At 55.7% G+C, this 12824-nt stretch overlaps 2 protein-coding genes across 12 annotated transcripts; one reads left to right on the top strand and one right to left on the bottom strand.

Moving 5' to 3' along the window:
• Positions 1-104: 104 nt before the first annotated feature.
• Positions 105-10067, top strand: IL11RA (interleukin 11 receptor subunit alpha). Of its 11 annotated transcripts, none has more exons than XM_032635722.1 (14): positions 185-220; positions 667-764; positions 4009-4108; positions 4397-4457; positions 5138-5307; positions 5445-5559; positions 5710-5742; positions 5828-5994; positions 7015-7178; positions 7983-8124; positions 8470-8589; positions 8708-8804; positions 9056-9138; positions 9643-10059. In XM_032635722.1, exons 3-14 carry the CDS (start codon positions 4009-4011, stop codon positions 9657-9659), a joined length of 1269 nt encoding a protein of 422 aa, XP_032491613.1. In that variant the 5' UTR covers positions 185-220; positions 667-764; the 3' UTR covers positions 9660-10059. The 11 variants fall into 11 exon arrangements, 9 of the variants coding, with proteins under 9 accessions (XP_032491614.1, XP_032491613.1, XP_032491609.1 ...); XR_004350467.1 differs by lacking the exons at positions 185-220; positions 667-764 and adding exons at positions 795-943; positions 9340-9521; XR_004350466.1 differs by lacking the exons at positions 185-220; positions 667-764 and adding exons at positions 795-943; positions 9340-9480.
• An 88-nt stretch (positions 10068-10155) lies between these two features.
• On the bottom strand, positions 10156-10838 carry CCL27 (C-C motif chemokine ligand 27). Its single transcript, XM_032633790.1, has 3 exons — positions 10769-10838; positions 10509-10644; positions 10156-10315 (listed from the first exon to the last, which is right to left on the bottom strand). The coding sequence occupies exons 1-3, from the start codon at positions 10836-10838 to the stop codon at positions 10255-10257; spliced, it is 267 nt and encodes an 88-aa protein (XP_032489681.1). The 3' UTR covers positions 10156-10254.
• Between the last annotated feature and the right edge of the window lie 1986 nt (positions 10839-12824).

Genomic DNA, 12824 nt, shown 5'->3' on the forward strand with positions numbered 1-12824 from the left:
GACATGATGCCACCTAGGGTCCTCCAAACTTTTAGGTGAGGACAGGAGCTTGTGAGTAATGCGGGAATCGCCAGAACACTTTTTGTCTCCATTCTTCTCAAGGGAATTGAGTCTCTGGGAGGGGAAATCACACAAGGCTGGACAGTGATAATCTGACCCAGGAGAACCTTGGCTGCCTGCCTTCCGGTCCAGGATTCTTTCTTCCTAGAGACCCTGGAGGGTAAGGGTCAACTTGGAGTGTTACCCTGGTTTGGAAGAAGCTCAGACAAATGTACACATTTCCCTTGAGCCCCCATTGGCTGGGGAGTGGAACCCTGGATGGGAGACACACACACACACACACACACACACACACACACACACACACACACACACACACACACACACACACACACACACACACACCCTCTGATTTGGAATCACCTGGGGAGTTTTAAACAGTACTGATTTAATTGGAGTGTGGCTTGAGAGTTTTAAAAGTGTCCAGTGACGTTTGAGACCCACTGCCTTACAACCAGTCCAACTCCTTATCTGGAGTCAGGGGCACCTTCAGCTTCTCTGGTCACCTGCCCAGTAGCTCCTAAGCCACTGAACTTGAGGCTTTGTTTGAGGACAGCTGGGGGGTGGATGGGGCGGGGCCTGAGAGCTCTGGTCCTGCTGTCCCAGGAGGAGAGGCTTTCAGGCCAGAACCCAGGAACCCGGCTCTAGACTCGGTCCCCGGCGGCCTCCTCAGTCCCGGACGGGACAGGAAGTGTCCGGCAGAGGTGGGTGTGGGGATGATTGGCAGTTGGAGGCTCCAATGGGTCAAGCCCCCCCTATTTCACCCCTCTCCTTCCATTGGTGCCTGGGCGGAGCCGCCCCACGGCGTGCCCCAGGGCGGCAGGGAGTAGAGGCCGCGGCAGAGGGTGAGGACGGAGGGCGCTGGCGGCGGCGGCCGCAGAAGGTGAGGCCTGATGGGGCCGCGGGTGAGCTCGAGGGAGCCTTGCCAGGAGAGGGCGGGGCCTGGGGGTGTGGGATTTGAAGGGCCCGGAGTGACTGACGGAATGTCAGTGCATGCGTGTGTGTGTGTGTGTGTGTGTGTGTGTGTGTGTGTGTGAGAGAGAGAGAGAGAGAGAGACTGCAAGGCTGTGTGTGACGCTGTCAGTGTGCGAAACTTCGCAAGTGTCGCTTGGTGAAACTGTCAGCTAGTGTGACTGCGGGTGTCGCTGTGCTGAGGCTGAGTCTGCATGTGGCTGTGCCTGTGTGGGATTATGTGTGTGTGTCAGTGTGCAGTTTGCGGGCAGAGACCGGGTCGTGCGTTTGTGTGTGTGTGAGAGGGCCTGTGACCACATCAGCGAATGTGTTTTGGGAGGGTCTCTGCGGAGTTTGAGACTGTATCTGACAGTGTGAGAGTGGATAGCTGGGTTTGCGTGTGCCAGTGTGGGACTTCAGCATGGCAGAGGAGGAATGAGACTTGCACTCGGCGTGTGTCCTGTGTCCTGTTAGACTGTGGAGAAGTGGAGCTGGGTTTGCATTTTGGGGACCCACTTCAGTAGCCAATGGGACTGACCTTTCTACTTAGTGGCCAGGGTAAGCAGACCATCCCCAGCACACTTGGCTCTCCCTCCTTCTTTTAGTGCTTGAGAATCCTTGTCACTGGTCCAGTGCTCCTTATTTTCTGTCTCCCTGTCTGACTCAGTTTCCTTATATTTCTTTTTCTCTCTCTACTACTGTCTTCCTAGAGCTAGTGCTCTGTGTGTCTTCACACTTTCGTCTCCCCAGGTATCTCTGTGTATCTGCTTTTTAGTCCTGCGTCTCATGTTCTCTGCATCTCTGTCTCTCTCTGTGCCCCTGTGCCTGACTCCCCTGTTCACCTTTGTCTCTTTGGCTACCTGGGGGCCTGAAATGGTGATGAGATGGGGGATCTGCCGTGCTAAGAGCTCCCTGGAAGAGGGGGCTTACACTATGATGAGGAGTTGCTTTTAGGGAGTGCTGTGACCCCCCATCCCAGGGCGGAGTGCTAAGTGTGTGTGTTTGGCTGTGCAAGGAAGAGGGAGATGTGTGTCTGTGTGTGTGTCTGGGTATGTGTAAATGTTTAAGTGTCTGAGCCTGGGTGAGGATGTCTGAGTGTATCGGTGTAACTGTGAGTGGCTGTGTCTGAGAGTGTGTGTCTGAGGGTAAGTGTGGGTCTTGTGTATCTGGCACCAAGGGACCAAAGGCATTTCCTGGTGCTGGGGCCTGAAGAGTAGCGGGGGAGGTGAGAAATGGCTGGAACGTCCAGGGGAGGGGGAAACTGGACTCTTTGGCTTTTCTTTATATCCCCCAACATGGGGCCCTCTTCCCCTTAAAATACAGACAGCTGTGCCCTAAGGAAGTATTTTCTGGGGAGTGAAAAGAGTGGGAGCACGAGTATGTGTCTGCTTTTTGACTTGACTGTGTCCGCGCGTGTTCAAGGGAGTATCTCTGTTGACTGTGCCTGGGGAGTCCACGCGTGAATGTGCCTGTGTTCTGCTGTGTGAAAACACAGGAACCTCTTGCTGACAGGGACACAGCAGCTCTCCTTTCCCTCTTGCTGTGCCTGGCTCTGCCTGTGGCTTCCTTTCCAGACTCGGGGGAGGCCTCTTCCCTTCCCAGGGCCTTGGGTGGGAGGGGGTGGGAGAGTAGGAGGGAGGAGAAAGGAGAGAGGAGGGGGCCTGGCTAGGGGCGGCTAAGCTCCATGGCCCAGAGGGGCGGGGGCAGGGAATGGGAAGGAGGGGACGATTCTGGGGTCCCAGAACTGAGTAGAGCTGAGACGGGTGCTGTAGCTGGTGGGAGGAAGTCCTGGAGGCCATGGACACTCAACCACTGGAATCATCGAGGTAGGGCAGGGCTGAGCAGGGTAAATGCGGCCGGGGGGCCGGGGTGAGCCACTAGACACACTCAGACAGACACGCGGAGGTCGCTGCTCAGCTCTACCTGGGAGGGATTTGGGCTCTCCCTCTTCTGGAGCCCTCACCCAGGGCCCTTTGCCCATCTGCACCTTCTCCCACCGCCCCCCTTCCCTCTTCCCCACTGCGTTCCTCATCCTGCTTTCTCCCATCCAGGATTCCCTCTCTCCTAGCACCTCCATCCCCCGTACACACATGGTTGGTTACCTTTTTGGCCTCTCTGAGATCCTGCTGCCCCAGCCCAGCCCTCACCTCGTTGAGCTCTCACTGCCTCCCAGTCCTGATCTCTGAGCATCTCTTTGTCCTGTGGCCTCCACCCCAGCCTCCTGTTCCTGCAGCCTCCCAGCTTCTCTCAGCCTCCTCTCCTGTCCCGCCACCCTGTCTCCATCTTCTGGCTCCTCGCCCACCCCCAGCCTCTGGCAGCAGTCAGGGCATCTGGATCTGCTTAACTCCATAGCCTCAGCCTGCACCCTAGCCCCATCCGGCCTCACAGGCTCAAGACCAGCAAGATTCCAGAGTCAGGCCCAGATGAGCGGCGCAGAGCAAGGAGCCAGGCCCAGGCGAGAAGAGGCTTGGCAGCCAGAGCAGGGCTAGGCCTCATGGCAGGGGTACAGGGTGGGCTCAGACCCACTATGACAGTCCCACCCCAGGGTGATGAGGGCTGCCTCAGGTCAGTCAGAGGCAACGACTATCCCTGGGCCAGGTGGGATGGACACGGAATTTCCAACAGCTGGATTGGAGGAGTTAATGGGAGTGACTGAGCCAGTGCCAACACTTGGTGCCAGGGGTCGGTGCCAAGGGTGGTGCGGGGGGCGGTGCTGGCACAGTCTGTTGCCTCCAGCTTTTGTTCTGGGCCCTAAGCCCATGACTGAGGAGGGGGGTGTGAGGGTGTGTGTGCGTGCGTGTGTGTGTACTCACACAGAGCGCTGGGCGTATGGTGGAAAGGGGACCTTACATCAGAGCCCCCAGTGATGTCTGATGTCCTTACCCCACTGGGCACCTGGTTTCCTCCTAGAAAGCCTCAGTCTGGAAGAGGAGGAGGCAGACTTTAGCCTCCCATCTTGGGAATGGGGGATCGCTGACCTTGCCTCTCTCCCCACAGATGAGCAGCAGCTGCTCAGGGCTGAGCAGGGTCCTGGTGGCCGTGGCTACAGCCCTGGTGTCTGCCTCCTGTCCCTGCCCCCAGGCCTGGGGCCCCCCAGGTGAGAAAAACTCTGCTCTATGACCCAACTCTGACCTGTGACTTGCCACCATGACCGTGGCCCCTCTCATGCCTAACCTGTCATCCTCCCAACCCCTGAAATCCAATCTGGCAACATCTCTCTACCCTGCTCTCTGACCTCTGTCTCCAGATTATAACATGATGTTTTGACCCCATGACCCCACTCAGGTTTTAAAAGTCCACCCCTTATCCTGTCACTGTCACAAAGTGTGGGGTGGGGTGGGAGAGAGGGAAAGGAAGAGCCTCTGCTCAGAAGTGCCTTCAACAGGGGTCCAGTATGGGCAGCCTGGCAGGGCCATGACGCTGTGTTGCCCTGGAGTGACTGCTGGGTAAGTGCTCCACCAGCCTGCTGGGCTGACAGGACCCATTCACGACCCATTTCTTGAACTTGCCCAGTCCTCACACCCCTCCCATCCTTGCCCCTGTATCTGTAATCCTCACCTCTTTGTCTTTCTTAACCCTCAAACCATCCTTATTCAACAGAACATTCAACCAACATGTATTGAGCACCTGCTAAGTGCCTGGTCTATTCTAGGCCCTGGGATGCAGCAGTGCACAAGCCAGGCAAGATGCCAGGTAGTAATACCTGCAGGGCAGAAAATCAAAAGAGAGTGAGGTGGAAGAGGGTAACTGAGTGACCACTTTTTATTGGTAATAAGGGAAGGCCTCTCGGAGGAGGTGACATTGAAGCTGATTTCTGAAGGTTGGGGTATAAGCAAGCATTCCTGACAGGGAGAACAGCTAGTGCAAAGCCCTGAGGTGGGAGTGAGCTCCGCACTCTTGAACCAAAAGAGGCACAACCTGACTGGAGTGCAGTGGGGGAGGGGGAGACAGGAAGGTGATGAAGAAGGAAAGGAAGGCAAGGGCTAGATCACCAGGGGCTTTGTAAGCCAGCAAAAGGAGTTTGAGCTTTCCTGCAAGCACCGAGAAGCCAGTGGAGAGCTGTGACATGGTCGGACTCATAGTTTAAATCTTCCCTCTATCTGTCATCATCTCATCTCACCCCCAGGGCCCCGGTGTCCTGGTTTCGGGACGGGGAGACAAGGCTGCTCCAGGGACCTGACTCTGGTCTAGGGCACGAACTGGTCCTGGCCCGGGCAGAAAGCACTGACGAGGGCACCTATATCTGCCGGACCCTGGATGGTGCACTTGGGGGCATGGTGACCCTGCAGCTGGGCTGTGAGTTGGGGAGGGAGTGTTGGCGGTAGCAGTGATGAGACATGGGGCTCCTGGGGGAATCCAGGCCCTGAGTAAGCCCTCTGGGATGGGTAGGGGCTGGGAACTTCTCGGTCTCCAGCTGCACCCTCTGCCTCTAGACCCCCCAGTCCGCCCTGTTGTCTCCTGCCAAGCAGCTGACTATGAGAACTTCTCCTGCACTTGGAGTCCCAGCCAGGTTAGCGGTTTACCCACCCGCTACCTCACCTCCTACAGGTGTGTGCATGATCGGTGTGTATACCTATATGTTTGGGTGTTTAGCAAAACGTGGGTATGGGAGGTAGGTAAGGAGGTCCTAAGGAAGGCCTGAGAGAGAAGGAGGACCCTCCTTTCCTTCCTGACCTCAGATGGCCTCCTCCCTGCCAGGAAGAAGACGGTACCAGGAGCCGATGGCCAAAGGTAGGACATGAGGGGGAAGCTGGGGGCTCTAGCTGGGTACCACAGTGATCGTTTCCAAAGCTCAAGACCACATCCTCTCTCCTAGGATGAGTCCATCCACAGGGCCCTGGCCATGCCCACAGGACCCCCCAGGGGCTGCCCGCTGTGTGGTCCATGGGGCAGAGTTCTGGAGCCAGTACCGGATCAATGTGACTGAAGTGAACCCCTTGGGGGCCAGCACACGCCTACTGGATGTGAGCTTGCAGAGCATCTGTGAGTACCCACTCCTAGAGCTCTCCCCAAATCCCTACCACAGAGACCCCAAACGGACCCCAGAGTACAGGTACCCCCCAAATTCAGAACTCTCCTCCCCTGAGCTCCCACATAGCTCCCTCCCAACGTAGACCCATTTCGGCACACAGATGGCCCCCATGGAGACTAAGAACCCAGGGAGATCAGAGCCCAGGAGGCAGGCTTACATCAGCTTCTAGAGACTGCTGCCACTATCCCCTTCCCTACTAGTCCTTCCTGGCTGCCTAGCCCCAGTGCTGCCTCTCTGCTTCTATGCCTTGTGCTGAAGGCACTTCTGTCTCATGTCCTCCCTGCCCAGTGGAAGCGGGTCACCAAAGCTCTGGCTGGAATTTGGGCCAACTCATCTTCCTTGGATGGAAAGCAGAATCACTCTTTTTAAAAAAAATTTATTTATTTTATTTATTGATTTTTGGCTGCATTGGGTCTTCATTGCTGCACGCGGGCTTTCTCTAGTTGTGGCGAGCGGGGGCTACTCTTCCATTGCGGTGCATGGGCTTCTCATTGTGGTGGCTTCTCTTGTAGCGGAGCATGGGCTCTAGGCGCACGGGCTTCAGTAGTTGTGGCACGCGGGCTCAGTAGTTATGGCTCGTGGGCTCTAGAGCGCAGGCTCAGTAGTTGTGGCACACGGGCTTAGTTGCTCCGTGGCATGTGGGATCTTCCCAGACCAGGGCTCGAACCCGTGTCCCCTGCACTGGCAGGCAGATTCTTAACCGCTGAGCCACCAGGGAAGTCCCAGAATCACTCTTTAACTCACTCAACAAACATTTCAAAAATCCGTCCTCAGATCTTAGCTTACTTTATAATAGGGATGACAGATAGGTCCTGTGCCTAATGGATGATCAAGCTTAAGATTTCCCCAACCTCCTTGGAAGTGCCTCCCCTCAGGGACCTTTAGGCACACACCCATCTTCCCTTGGGAGGTGGTGGGGAAGGGATGAGTACCTGTCTTGTGCCCTGAATTTGTGTCTCCACTGCCCCCAGTGCGACCTGACCCACCCCAGGGGCTGCGGGTAGAGTCGGTACCTGGCTATCCTCGCCGCCTGCGTGCCAGCTGGACGTACCCTGCCTCCTGGCCCCGCCAGCCCCACTTCCTGCTGAAGTTCCAGCTGCAGTACCGTCCAGCACAGCATCCAGCCTGGTCCACGGTGAGGCCCTTGGAGTGCGTCCCAATCTGGGGCTGTGGGTCCTGTCTCTAGTTTCATGTTCCTGGGTGTTCTGCGTGACCAGATCTGGCAGGTCACTGACGCCCCATGGCCTTCCCCTACAGCGTACTCTCCGTGGGCCAGGCCTTGTGCTGGGTGCTGGGGTTGTAGCAGAGACTGAGGGACCGAGCCTCTGCCCTGCAGGGCTGTAACTGATCTCAGCCCATCTGTGGGAAGACAGCAGTGATTTTTTAAAAATAACTTTTCTAGGAAAAGGAGTGCCTTTCAGCCAGAGGCACAGCCGCATACAAACACTCATATACTCAGATGTGGATAGAGGTGAAGTCCCACATCTGGAGATGGCAAAGATTGGCCAGCATCAGGCCTGGGGAGCCGCTGCCTCAGACAATAACCAATATTTATTGAACACCATCTGTCTGCCAGGCACTGTGCTACACATTTTACATGTATTATCTCATTTAGGTGTATTCACCTCTATTTTACAAATGAAGAAACTGAGGCACAGAGAGAGGTCCAAGGTCACTCAGTAAGTGGTACAGCAAAGATTTGAACCCAGGCAGTCTGAAGTCACAGCCTGTCTACAAAACCACTGTGCACTTTTGTCTTCTGAACACTAGGTGTAGACCTGACACCACCAGCCACCTACGTGGGGCCCAGACGGCTGCATCAGGCTGACAGGGACAGGACTGGGAGGAAGGGGTGCTCTTTGCAGACTGGCTCTGGGGGGCAGATAGGCTGAGTGCTTATAACCTGGATAACGTGCCGACGAACCATCTGCACTGCCAGGTGGAACCGTCTGGATTGGAGGAGGTGATCACGGACGCTGTGGCTGGGCTGCCCCATGCCGTGCGGGTCAGTGCCCGGGACTTTCTGGACGCAGGCACCTGGAGCGCCTGGAGCCCCGAGGCCTGGGGTACTCCGAGCACCGGTGAGAGACAGAGCCTAGGGAAAGGGCAGAGGCCCCGCTGCCCAGCATCTATCGGCGGAACTGCAGGCGCTACGGAGCGGCGTGGCAATTGCGGCCCCAGGCTTCACCTGTAGCTGCCTGCAGCCCCGCCCTAGTTTAAACCCTGCCCCAGATTAAACCCCGCCCCTCAGCCTCCGCCCTTCAGCCTCCACCCCTGCTTACATCCCCAGAAGCTGGCTCTGCCCTTTCAAGCTCCGCCTCTGAGGCGCCCCTGTGTCCAACCCTGGCCCTGGCCTCGCCTGGCGGGCCCTGGCCTCCGCCCCGACCCCGCGTGGATAGTTCTCCTCAGGTCTCGTCTCCCTCCAGGACCCCTACCGAAGGAGATACCAGCTGGGGGCCAACAACACGCGCAGCCAGAGGAAGAACCTCAGGTGGTTAGCCCTGCTCCCCCAAGACCGTCCCTCCTACCAGACCCGCGGCCACTTGGTGAGCTTGGGCAGATGGGCAAAGGTGGTAGAGGATGGGAAAGCCCCAGAGAGAAGTGGGCACCGAGTTTGGTCAGGCAGGCTTGCTCTCACAGCTGGCACGTGACCCTCCTCCTCAGACCACAGACACGTCCTGGAGCAGGTGGCTATGCTGGCATCTTTGGGAATATTCTCTTTCTTGGGACTGGTGGCTGGGGCCCTGGCACTGGGGCTCTGGTAAGTGATTGCCATTGGCCTCTCATCCTCTGATCCCACACAGGGGCTCTGATACCCATAGACCACACCCGTTCCCACCCCTCATGACTGCACTGAACGTGTCTGATTCTGGAACCATTCCTCCTCCTTCTCCCACCCCCAACTTCATGATTCTCACCCTTTCCTCTCTTGACCCTTTACTAACAAACCTTTTTGGAAGAGACTGAGATGCCCCACATTGTCAGGGAGACAGCTTCCTTTTTGTGCTCCAGGCTGAGGTTGAGACCATGTGAGAAGGATGGACCCCAAAAGTCTGGGTTCTTGGCCCCGATGATTCCGGTGGACAAGCTTCCAGGTGAGTATGACCTCTGGGAGGTTTGGACTTGGAGATGTGTGCCCTCATTTTGAGTGTCTGGATTATGAGCCAGGTGCCTTAGTCATAAGGGTTTTGGGAATCAGAGTTGGGTCTCCTCATTCTTGTAACTTCTGGACTCAGGGATGGGCCTTTCGTTCTTGAGTCCCGGGCTCAGAGTTGGGTCTCTTCTGTCTCTTGCAGGATACTGGGGCTCCTAGATGGATTCCCTCCTCATTTTCAGGGTATTAGGCTCAGAGCTGGATATCCATCCTTATTCTTGGGATGTCTGGATCAGAGCTGGATCCCCTGCCTTATTCTTGACGTGCCTGGGCCCAGAGCTAGGTCTACTCCCTCATCTTCAGGGTATTGGGGCTTACACAGAGGTGGGCTCCCCTATTCATTTTTGGAGTGTTGGGTTCAGAGCTGGGTCTCCTCCCTCATTCTCAGGGAATCTGGGACAAGATCCAGTCCTACTATCTCCCTTGATTTTCCTCCTTCTTCTAGGAGTCCCAAACCTGTAGAGGATCTTGGAAGGCTTCAGCTGATTCCACCTATAACTCTGTCTTGCTGGTGTGGATGGACAGACAGGTGGAACCCAGGCAGGACAGTAGATCCCCACGGAGTGGGGTTCTCAGCTGGAAATTCTGTTTGGAGCTCATTTCTATGAGACTCTGTGTTCCCAACTTGCCAGCTGAAAGGTGCCTGGACCTCTGGCTTCATCTCAGAGTTGGCAGTCCACCTGAGGAATGTGTGTAGATGTGTATGTCTGTGTCCATGTGTGTCCACGTGTATGTGAGGCAGGGAACATGTGTTCTCTGCATGTATGTATATAGGTACCTGGGGAGTGTGTGTGGGTCCTTGGCTCTCGGCCTTGCCCCTGGCGGGGGTTGTGAAAGTGTGAATAAAGAGAATGAGGAGGTTCTTCTGTTTATTGACATGTCTCACAGCTCCGGATTCGGGACTCACAGGAGAATACACAGAACTTGGAGACCACAGTCAGAGACTACTGGGCGATGCTACTTTATTATTTTGGCTACTGGGGGCCCAGGCCCATTTTCCCTATCTCCAAACTCGGTTGGGCAGAGTCCCCTGGAGCCTCTTCCCTTGGCAGTCAAATCACAGAGTCAGGCTGCGGTTCTGGGGGTGGATGCAGACGCTGCGTCGAGACAGGTGAAACCTGGCAAAGGGAAGGTCCAAAGCCATGGTCGTAGCTTGGAGATGAGGGTAAGGCCCAGGAGTTAGAGGCAAAGGCCAGATGAAAACCTGAGTTGGCATCAGAATTAGCATTTGGGGCGGGGTTGAGATCAGCATCAGGGGTTGGGACTGAGGTCAGAGTCAGGGGTCAAATCAGGGGCAGAGTCAAAGCTCACAAGAAGGCCTGGAGGTGACAGTCCCCATCAGCTTCCTGAAATTCCACTCGGATGATGTTCCTCAGTAGTTTGCTTGAGAGTGGCTGTCGGTAGAACTGAGTACAGCATGATGTAGTGCTGGGTGCCAGTGGCAATGCTAGGGGACAACATGACCATGTGTTCAGAGGGCTTCTGACCCTAAGCTCCATCAGATAGCTGGGCCCCTTTCCCTGCATCCCATTCACCCAGACCCCTGGCCTTCTAGACCCCCAAACACTCACCTCCTCCAGGGTCTGGGCTTAGGAGCAACAGTAGCAGCAGGAGGCTGCTGGTGGGCGAGGGCCCCTTCATGATGCTCAGCCTGGATACTTCCTTCTTTCTCTGCCTCCTTCCCTACCTTTTATCTGGGTGCCTTTTACCTGGGGCACCAGGTGAGTCTGCGGCAGGTGAAGATGTATTGCTCATCCTGTGACACTCCTGGGCCCTAATTACCAGAGACCCCTGTGCCACAGACCCCCTCCTCTTTTAGGACAGTAATTTCCCATGGGCTCCTAAATCCTGGGCAGAGAAGCTGGGGAGGGGGATTGTGCACATGGGGACTGATGGTACAGTAACTGAGTAAGGGCGGCCAAGGATCCACAGTGGCATCCAATGATGGACATTAACACTCACATACTCATAGTTACACATTCACAGTCACACCTCAGTTACTCGATCAACCTCACATGGTCAGACAACCCCAGATGGAATCATACAGTCCCAGTTATACTCAAAGTTCCACTCCCACACGGTTGTGTTTACACAATCGTCCAACCACACAGTCACACTAGCACACCCAAATTCTGATGGGGGAGTTGTGGGTGGGCTGGGAGCAGATGGCAGGCCAGCACCAACTTGCCTTCATTTCCCCCTGCCTGCTTCCTGCTCTAGCCTGCTTGTCTTATTAGGAAAAATTGATGGGAATGGCTCCCTAAAGCAGGCCCTTCTGACTGAGGAGGAGTCTTGCCTGGGCCAGTCACATTCAGACTGCGAAGCTGGGAGAAGGCCCTTTTTGGTGGTAATGGGTTGCCTTGGGGATGCTGAGGTGTGGGTTGCTTTCCCCAGGAAGATGAGATAGGGAGGAAGGATGGGGTGGATAAGGAGGGCAGATGAGGGAAGATAAAAGTTCTTTGGTGCCAGGTTGCTGCTGTCCAACAGGTAAGAGACACAAGAAATCTTACGTTCCTGTTTTAGCCTAGTCCTGTCCCAGACATGCCAGCCTCTTACCAGCAGGGGCCTGGGGTTTCCAGCCCCTGGCTTATTGAGACATCAGATTCAAGAGCTCAGTTACCTCTCCTTTGTTCTATTCAAATGCCAGTTTCTCTCTATCGTGGGCCTGGAAGAAACCCCCCCTCCCCAACCCCTACACCCTCTGCATCCCATCCTCTTGCTAAAGCCCCGACCTCCCTTTACCTTCCTGTCCCTTCTTTTTAAATCCCATATCCAGCCCTCACCCCCTCTTCCCCTAGCCACCCCCCTCCCCACCCAATGCAAAACTATTCCTCATCTTCCTCCTCCTGTCCTTTCCAGGAAGCTGGGGACAGCCTAGTGTGGGGGCAAGCTGCTAAGTTTAGTGCCCCTGGCACCCTGAAGAATTTCCCACTCCTGGTCTGGAGATTTGAACCCTCTGTCCTGCTCTATATTTTAAACATAAACTGATCATCACCCAGTAATCCAGCCCTTATCTGGTTGTTGCAGGGGTACCTTCTACAACCTTCTGCTCTGTCACCAGCTACCCTCTATGGGGCAGGCCTACTCTTGGGATGGGGACTCACACCTCCCTGGGCATCCTTCTGCTGCAGGGCGGCTGCAGCAATCAGGAGCGACCCTAAGCTCAGAGAGTAGGGACTAATCCCCCTCCCAGGCTGAACAACTCGAGCTTCTCCCGCTCCTGTCCAGGGTAAGGCTTGGGGGCTCCTTCCCTGGAGCTTGTCTTGTGGATACTCAGGAAATCTGAGTATCCTGAGGGATTCTGAGGTGTAGGCCCAGGGCTGGACAGGGTACTCTTTTGTCAGGGTTCTCAATGTAGACATTGTGAGGAAATGCCTCAAGAGCCTGGGTCCATTCTTGAAGGTGGCCACAACCCAGAGGTCACTCATCTTGAATTTCTAGTACCAGAGGCCTTAGGGTCTCTCACCCACCCTCCAGTCTGGACTTGTACCCCAGAGCTCGGGTGCACCCACTGAGGCACCATCATCTTGTCACAAATCTTCAGCTGGCTGGCTGTCACACACTTTGGAGTCTTTTCTGGACCAGTCAATCCAGAGGCCTGGGAAGGAAGAAACAAATTCTTCCAGG

Source organism: Phocoena sinus, chromosome 6 (assembly GCF_008692025.1).
Source record: "Phocoena sinus isolate mPhoSin1 chromosome 6, mPhoSin1.pri, whole genome shotgun sequence".
Taxonomy (NCBI): Eukaryota; Metazoa; Chordata; class Mammalia; order Artiodactyla; family Phocoenidae; genus Phocoena; species Phocoena sinus.